This window comes from Oncorhynchus gorbuscha, unplaced genomic scaffold (assembly GCF_021184085.1).
Source record: "Oncorhynchus gorbuscha isolate QuinsamMale2020 ecotype Even-year unplaced genomic scaffold, OgorEven_v1.0 Un_scaffold_726, whole genome shotgun sequence".
NCBI classification, from domain to species: Eukaryota; Metazoa; Chordata; class Actinopteri; order Salmoniformes; family Salmonidae; genus Oncorhynchus; species Oncorhynchus gorbuscha.
The window spans coordinates 237699-247038 of NW_025745781.1; the positions used below are offsets into that span (position 1 = coordinate 237699).

At 41.6% G+C, this 9340-nt stretch overlaps 1 protein-coding gene across 1 annotated transcript; it reads right to left on the bottom strand.

Annotated features, from left to right (window-relative positions):
- Window positions 1-4419: 4419 nt before the first annotated feature.
- On the bottom strand, window positions 4420-6052 carry LOC124019937 (zinc finger protein 501-like). The gene is made up of 2 exons (XM_046335379.1): window positions 5731-6052; window positions 4420-5570 (listed from the first exon to the last, which is right to left on the bottom strand). Exons 1-2 carry the CDS (start codon window positions 6050-6052, stop codon window positions 4420-4422), a joined length of 1473 nt encoding a protein of 490 aa, XP_046191335.1.
- Window positions 6053-9340: the final 3288 nt, after the last annotated feature.

Sequence of the window (9340 nt, forward strand, 5' to 3'; positions counted from 1 at the left end):
TGACACCAAGACTTGCACGGACAGCAGTGGAGGCATAAATATTGGCCTAATGACAATCACCAAACTTCATGACACTTGGTGTTCAAAGGCTGGAAATATGTTGCTAGTGGGTGAACGTGTGTGGGTAGCCTAGTAAAACAGGCATTTGAAGTGATTGTTTTACAACCAGATTAAAACATCATGCCTGGTTGTGTTTATGCCACAATAAAAGGCAATAGATTTATAAAGTCAAATGACAAATCTTTATGACTCACAGAGATGCTATTTGATTAAAAGGGATTCTATTATATGTAATTATATGACTAAGCCCCAGCGGTAGTTTTACGCGGGCAGCATTTTCCGTGCTAAACTGACCAAGACGCACCTCCAACAACTCACATTATTCTGCCCAAAAAACAATGATAACTTCTCTCACACAGTGGCATTAGGGCTATTTAGGTGAGCGTTGATGCCACCCCGTAATAACCAGTGCCCACTTTCCAAAGGCATTGGCGCAAAATATTTAGGTTGTCCATGCCCAGCACGACCTCTTTAGTGTGCTGTTGGAGAGACGCAGTCCTTCAGCGCTCCACCAACGCTCCATCAAATTAATTCAGTGTGAATTCTGTAGTGTACAGTCGAAAGAGTAGTAGCCTAAGTGGTTTTACGGTAGTCTATAGACTGGAGACCAAATGTAGGGTGAGTATTGGTGGGACAGCTTAAGCTTCGCTGTGTGACAGCTGGTAAAAGTGGGACACTTAAGCTTTGTAATGGATATATTTAAATGTATACACTATCATAACCACCAATCAATGCCTGTCAGTTAGTGTGGAAGTATGTGATGATTTAAAAAAAAAATGGGTTCAATTGGTATGATGTCATCGTTGTGGGCGTGGCCTCCCGTCTAATGACACGTCTCTGGAGTCTTACTGGTAAGTAAAATGACAGTGTTCTGAGGTAAGTAATGTAAAGCTTTTTTTTTTTAAACGAAGGAAAGATATTCAGTGTCTCATAACATATTTTGTAATGGGGTGTAATTGTAAACAAAATGACTGTAAATGTATTTCTTACTAATCTCACCTTTTGAGAAAATGTACATTTTGATGTGTCCCAGTATGCCAATCACCAACTGTCAAACTGGGACACCCTGTTACTGTCAAACTGGGACACCCTGTTACTGTCAAACTGGGACACCCTGTTACTGTCAAACTGGGACACCCTGTTACTGTCAAACTGGGACACCCTGTTACTGTCAAACTGGGACACCCTGTTACTGTCAAACTGGGACACCCTGTTACTGTCAAACTGGACACCCTGTTACTGTCAAACTGGGACATTCTGTTACTGTCAAACTGTTATTGTCAAACTGGGACACCCTGTTACTGTCAAACTGGGACACCCTGTTACTGTCAAACTGGGACACCCTGTTACTGTTAAACTGGGACACCCTGTTACTGTCAAACTGGGACACCCTGTTATTGTCAAACTGGGACACCCTGTTACTGTCAAACTGGGACACCCTGTTACTGTCAAACTGGGACACCCTGTTACTGTTAAACTAGGACACTCCTCTAGGCCATTTTAATGCAGAGCAAATATTTGGGGGTATAATGAAATACATGTTTTCTTAACAGAAATACATTTCTTTTAAAGGATAAAATGTCCAACTATATTTTCCTCCCTGCTCTACTGTGGAATAACAGGTGAGGTGATGGCTAAAACAAGACTTCCTGCTCTACTGTAGAATAACAGGAGAGGTGATGGCTAAATCAAGAACCCCTGCTCTACTGTAGAATAACAGGTGAGGTGATGGCGAAAACAAGAACCCCTGCTCTACTGTAGAATAACAGGTGAGGTGATGGCTAAAACAAGAACCCCTGCTCTACTGTAGAATAACAGGAGAGGTGATGGAGAAAACAAGACTCCCTGCTCTACTGTAGAATAACAGGTGAGGTGATGGAGAAAACAAGACTCCCTGCTCTACTGTAGAATAACAGGAGAGGTGGTCCTTTGCAGCTCAGTTGGTAGAGCGGTGTGCTTATAACGCCAGGGTAGTGGGTTGGAGTCCCTGGACCAACCATATGCATGGCTGTAAGTCACTTTGAATAAAAGCGGCTGCTAAATGGAATATATTACCTATATTATAAATGTTAATGTAGACTTTTTATTTGTAAATCATCACTATGTCTAATGAATCATCACTGTGTTTTTCATGAAAATAACTCCAACTATATTGTTTATCATTTATTTCTCTGAGTCTCCTTTAGCTGTTGGAATGCTCAGTCTGATTGTGGGGGCGTGTTGACACAAATGGGACTATATTTAGCCCTGATTGGTGGATAGGATCGCCTATAGACTCTAGAACAGGGATGGATCATCATCGAGATTCAGATATTTTTTTCTCACGAGGATGGTCATGGGGCCAGAACAAATTGAATACAGGAAGCCCAAACAGATAACATTTTATTAAAACATAATTTCAAACCTTGCTTACATTTGTATATGATCACATATATATATATATATATATGTATCTTATGCGTGGGAACAGATTTTCAAAATTCAAATCACTTGGAGCTGATTGGCTGGTGTTTAAAAGTCTTTAATTTTTCTTTTTTATTTCACCTTTATTTAACCAGGTAGGCTAGTTGAGAACAAGTTCTCATTTGCAACTGCGACCTGGCCAAGATAAAGCATAGCAGTGTGAACAGACAACAGAGTTACACATGGAGTAAACAATAAACAAGTTAATAACACAGTAGGAAAAAAAGTCTATATACATTGTGTGCAAAAGGCATGAGGAGGTAGGCGAATAATTACAATTTTGCAGATTAACACTGGAGTGGTAAATGATCAGATGGTCATGTACAGGTAGAGATATTGGTGTGCAAAAGAGCAGAAAAGTAAATAAATAAAAACAGTATGGGGATGAGGTAGGTAAAAATGGGTGGGCTATTTACCGATAGACTATGTACAGCTGCAGCGATCGGTTAGCTGCTCAGATAGCAGATGTTTGAAGTTGGTGAGGGAGATAAGTCTCCAACTTCAGCGATTTTTGCAATTCGTTCCAGTCACAGGCAGCAGAGAACTGGAACGAAAGGCGGCCAAATGAGGTATTGGCTTTAGGGATGATTAGTGAGATACACCTGCTGGAGCGCGTGCTACGGATGGGTGTTGCCATCGTGACCAGTGAACTGAGATAAGGCGGAGCTTTACCTAGCATGGACTTGTAGATGACCTGGAGCCAGTGGGTCTGGCGACGAATATGTAGCGAGGGCCAGCCGACTAGGGCATACAAGTCGCAGTGGTGGGTGGTATAAGGTGCTTTAGTGACAAAACGGATGGCACTGTGATAAACTGCATCCAGTTTGCTGAGTAGAGTGTTGGAAGCAATTTTGTAGATGACATCGCCGAAGTCGAGGATCGGTAGGATAGTCAGTTTTACTAGGGTAAGTTTGGCGGCGTGAGTGAATGAGGAAGTATATAGAATGGTGTCGTCTACGTAGAGGTGGATCAGGGAATCGCCCGCAGCAAGAGCAACATCATTGATATATACAGAAAAAAGAGTCGGCCCGAGGATGGAACCCTGTGGCACCCCCATAGAGACTGCCAGAGGACCGGACAGCATGCCCTCCGATTTGACACACTGAACTCTGTCTGCAAAGTAATTGGTGAACCAGGCAAGGCAGTCATCCGAAAAACCGAGGCTACTGAGTCTGCCGATAAGAATATGGTGATTGACCGAGTCGAAAGCCTTGGCAAGGTTGATGAAGACGGCTGCACAGTACTGTCTTTTATCGATGGCGGTTATGATATCGTTTAGTACCTTGAGCGTGGCTGAGGTGCATCCATGACCGGCTCGGAAACCAGATTGCACAGCGGAGAAGGTACGGTGGGATTCGAGATGGTCAGTGACCTGTTTGTTGACTTGGCTTTCGAAGACCTTAGATAGGCAGGGCAGGATGGATATAGGTCTGTAACAGTTTGGGTCCAGGGTGTCTCCCCCTTTGAAGAGGGGGATGACTGCGGCAGCTTTCCAATCTTTGGGGATCTCAGACGATATGAAAGAGAGATTGAACAGGCTGGTAATAGGGGTTGCGACAATGGCGGCGGATAGTTTCAGAAATAGAGGGTCCATAAAAAATGATACATTATTAGATTTTTTTAACCAGAAAACATGGGGGGCCAATCAAAACCACCCGCGGGCAGCCAGTTGGGGAACCCTGCACTAGAGCCTACCCCACTTACCTCTTCAATATAAGAGGATACATATGCAAATAAAATATGATTGGTCAGATCAGATTGTGATGTCACACGCTGGGCCAAAAACTCTATCCCACCTAAATAGGCTGAAAATCCAGGCAAAATATATATATATTTTAAAAGTGTTATTTCAACCTTATTAAAACTGCTCTGCTCCTTTAACATCATAAGACATGTTTACATGTGTTTTACTTCTGTGGTTTTAAGTTGACTTTCTTCTAAAGCAAGAGAACTTTGTCCGGTGTCAGGGCTGTGATACTTTAACTGGTGTGTCTTCAGATTTGATGACTGACTGAAACTTTTCCTACATCGAGAGCATTGGTGAGTCTTTTCTCCTTTGTGAGTTTGCTGGTGTCTATTTAGGTGGTGCAACAGACTGAAAACCTTTCCACAATGGGAGCAGTGGTATGACCTATTTTCTGTGTGAGTTAGCTGGTGTGTCTTCAGACTTGAAAACTGACTGAAACTCTTTTCACACTGAGAGCAGTGATAAGGCTTCTCTCCTGTATGAGTTCGCTGGTGTGTCTTTAGATCTGAAGACTGATTGAAACTCTTCCCACACTGAAGGCAGTGGTAAGGCTTCTCTCCTGTGTGAGTTCGCTGGTGTGTCTTTAAGTAGCTTGAATGACTAAAACTCTTTCCACACTGAAAACATTTGTGAGGCTTCTCTCCTGTGTGAGTTCGCTGGTGTATCTTTAGATCTGAAGACTGATTGAAACTCTTCCCACACTGGGAGCAGTGGTAAGGCTTCTCTCCTGTGTGAGTTCGCTGATGTGTCTTTAAGTAGTTTGAATGACTGAAACTTTTCCCACATTGAGAGCAGTGGAAAGGCTTTTCTCCCGTGTGTATTCTAAGATGATTTTTCAGGGAATCGGGTCGCTTAAAGCCCTTCCCACATTGGGAGCAGTGGATAGGCTTCTCTCCTGTGTGGATCAGCTGGTGTCTATTTAAGGTCTGTGAAAGAGGAAAACTCTTTCCACAAACAGAGCAGTGGAAAGGCTTCTCTCCTGTGTGAGTTATCTGGTGTTTCTTTAGTTTGCTTGGTGCCTGAAAACTCTTCCCACATTGACCACAGGGGTAAGTCTTCTTTCTTTTGATAGTCTTTTTGCATGGTATGATGTGAGTTGGACACACGGAACTGCCTCTGCAATCTGAGCAGGGGTGGGGCCTACAAGTGTGCCTTCTCAACTCCTCTGGATCATAGAAACTAGTGAAGCAGTCCATGCAGTGGTGATGTTTCTGTCTTGAGTTCCTCCGTTGGTGTTGTTGATGCTTTCCTGATGCTGTGGAACTGGGCTCACCGTCTGAACCTGGGTTGGGGCGCTCTCCTGTGGGAATATGGACAGATGAAGGGTTAGAATCAGGAACAGAGCATTGGAGGGGGTTTTACTAGTCTTGATGATGCAAGCAGACACGCAATAAGAGTTTTAGAATCACCTGTGGCCGCCAAGGCACCAACCTCTCTCTGTACTCCACACCTGAACTTACCTGGGTCAGTGATACTATCTAATGCTGCCTCCTCTTCCTCTAGGTCTGGATCAGACATGTCCCTGTTCTCCTCTTCTTCTTCTTCTTTGACTTCTCTCTCCTGTTGTTCTTCTAGTCCTCTCTCCTTTTTGACTTCTGTCTCCTCATCCTCTTTCACACCTCTCTCCTCCATCTCCTTGATGACTGCGTTCTCCTCCAGCTCTTCTTTGACTTCTGTATCCTTGTGTTCCTTTTCAATCTCCATCTCCTCCTCTTTGACCGCTCTCTTCTCCTCCACCTCCTGTTTAATCTCTATCTCCTTATGGTCCTCTTTAACATCCATCTCATCCTCTTTGACTGCTCTCTTTTCCTCCACCACCTTTTCTTCTTCTTTAACTTCTACCTTCTGATCTTCTACTTGAAGTTCTCTCTCTTCCCCGATCACAATCACATTGAGTTCCAGTGTTTGACTGCAGTCCTCCAGCTTCACTGACACCATCTCTGGACCCTGCTGTGAGCTTCTCTGGGCTGGAACACCACAGCCAGAACCTGGGGACTCCATAGACTTGGGTTCAGCCGTGGCAGGCTAGTAGGTAGGTGGATCTGAAGGTGGTATAGTCATAAGAGGCAGATAGCAGAGTGAAAATCACCCTCCACTCTAAGTCAAGTTACATTCCAAACACTTATTTTGTAATGTCACAGATAGCGAGCTAGCTAGGTATCTAGCTTCCATGTTTCTCATCACAGGTAGAGTTGGCTTGCTAACTATCCAGAGAAACCTAGCTAATTGTTTTCGTTCCATATATCTGATAACTTCTCTGAGGTGAAATCAGACTGCATGGGTTCTACCAGGTAGCCTCAACTTGAGTTAGCTAAATAGCTACTAAAAAAAAATGGTTGTACTGTATATGTTTTGCCTCACAGCTAGTAATAGGCTGGACAATAGAATGAGTCAAAATTCACCCAAGGCTGAAAAACAGCAAAAGAACGTTGGCTAAGCTGGAACACTAGCGCGAGCCCATAGCAAATTAATGGAATTGAATGTTCGCAGAGCCTGTTTTGACTGGAGTGATGCTTAGAATTCAATTTCGCCTAAATGTTTAAAAAAACAAAAAAAACTGTATCCTTTTTATTTTACCACTACAATCTGTTCCTCTGATGAAACTGGGGGAAAAACAACTTTCGTAGAAAGTAAATATCCGCACCTCGATGGTGTCAACTGTGCTTATGTCTGCGTAATGAGAAAGTAGGGAAAAGTGAAAATGTATAAATATTTCTGGTCTAGTGATCGATGACAAACAAGCACGCTGCCCAGACATACATAATTACATGTATTTTATTTAACTAGGCAAATCAGTTCTTATTTACAATAATGGCCTATCAAGGAACAGTGGGTTAACTGCCTTGTTCAGGGGCAGAACGACAGATTTTTACCTTGTCAGCTCGGAGATTCGATCCTTTTGGTTACTAGTCCAACGGTCCAACCTGCCGACCTCAGATTTCCATGAGTATTTGTGTTGTTGTTTACATTTGAACTATAAACAACATGAGCATGTATCATTGCCAACGATAGCGAAGCAGGCATTGTGACGCGGAACAATAAGCTCGGAATAGAACGTTCGGAAGGCAGGTTGGTGCTCAATAGAACTGGCAGGGTGAAAATGTCCCTACAATAAGGCCTGTTGTTTTTCGTGATTACTCCAAATTGACAGCAAGTAGTTAGGAAATATGGTCATATTATTAAACTGGGCTCCACGGCGCATGCAATGAACTAGTTTTTATTAGAAAAAAAGCCTTGTTAAAAATGTCATGTGTCCAGCCTGCTAGTAAGAAAACAAGCTCCGTAGCTAACGCTAACAGTAGATAGCTACGTTATTGGCCCTCGGTACCCGTTATTACACCATTTGCTCTATCACCGACGATTGTCAATGGAAGTCATGCTTCAGGCGCGCTCATAATTAGTTCAACATATCACAAACTCACCTTCAAACGTTGTGGCTAAAAGTCTTTATCGACAGTTGTTTGACTTGAGTAAGAACACGCAAGGTTAAAAACCAAGGATGTAAACTTCCGGATGCGTTCTTCTTCTTCTTTAAGGGCGGAATATATAAAACAATGGTGTATTACCGCCACCTGCTGGATAGGATGAAAACTAAGACTTCTTGTTAGTTTGGCAAATTTAACACATGCGGGGTGGGGAGTCAATGTATCCAGTATATCCCCGCAAGGTTGGAGTTAGCTATATATATAGATAGCTATATATAATAACGAGATACTCATGTCTCCGTCATAACAATGCGAGTCGTTGTCCAAAAGGCGGGAAAGTTTAGGTCCAAAATGAACCCATAGGAACACATTTTGGACAGATTTTGGAGAGTGAAACCTCTCGCTTTGCCTCTTCCTCTCTTTACAGTGTATTACTGTGTTTAGAACGTGTATTACTGTGTTTAGAAGGTCTATTACTGTGTTTAAAAGGTGTATTACTGTGTTTAAAAGGTGTTTTACTGTGTTTAGAAGGTGTATTACTGTGTTTAGAAGGTCTATTACTGTGTTTGGAAGGTGTATTACTGTGTTTAGAAGGTGTATTACTGTGTTTAGAAGGTGTATTACTGTGTTTAGAAGGTGTATTACTGTGTTTAGAAGGTGTATTACTGTGTTTGGAAGGTCTATTACTGTGTTTAGAAGGTCTATTACTGTGTTTAGAAGGTCTATTACTGTGTTTAAAAGGTGTATTACTGTGTTTAGAAGGTATATTACTGTGTTTAAAAGGTGTATTACTGTGTTTAGAAGGTATATTACTGTGTTTGGAAGGTATATTACTGTGTATTACTGTGTTTGGAAGGTATATTACTGTGTTTAAACTGTGTATTACTGTGTTTGGAAGGTCTATTACTGTGTTCAGAAGGTGTATTACCAAAATGTTCACACTTGAGGACAGTAGGGGAACGCTATTTATTATGGAAGTCTATATCTGCCGAAAATCTATTGGATAATGCAAATTGTCTAATGATAAATCAATATCACATTCGTCATTTCTTTCCCCATTTATGTGGGCATAATATCAATTGAACCCAGAACTAAAGTCTCACATAATTTGGTCAGATGCTCGATTACCATGTATGTTTAAGTAATGTTTTTTTTTACAATAGATTCATATTTGCATAATATGTGATAACATTCATATACAAAAATACGGTTTGTTGTTTCCTTAGAACTTTGTTCTGAGAATTTCCCAACAATCTCCAAATTGTTTCCTTTCAATTGCTACCATGGTTATGCATACATCTGCTGCTCATGTCTTTTTCTTTTTGAAACATTTATATTATATATATATATAACTTTATATTTATTTATATATATATATTTGGGCCTGTCCATAGTTTAAATGATCATGCTGATGTTTGGAAGGTCAGTCCCTGTGATCCATAGCTCAGTATGAATAGTGAGAGTGGTTCCATTTCTCTGGCCTCACCCCTCAGCTGTTTACCAAAAAAAGGGACCGCTTTTTTTGGGGAAAACACTTTGTTGATTTTGGAATCCCAGATTGCTCCTTTAATTAAAGTACAATATTTTATGGTATTAAACATCTGTTTGCTGAGTAATAAGTCCACAGTCACAAAGGAAGTGTATG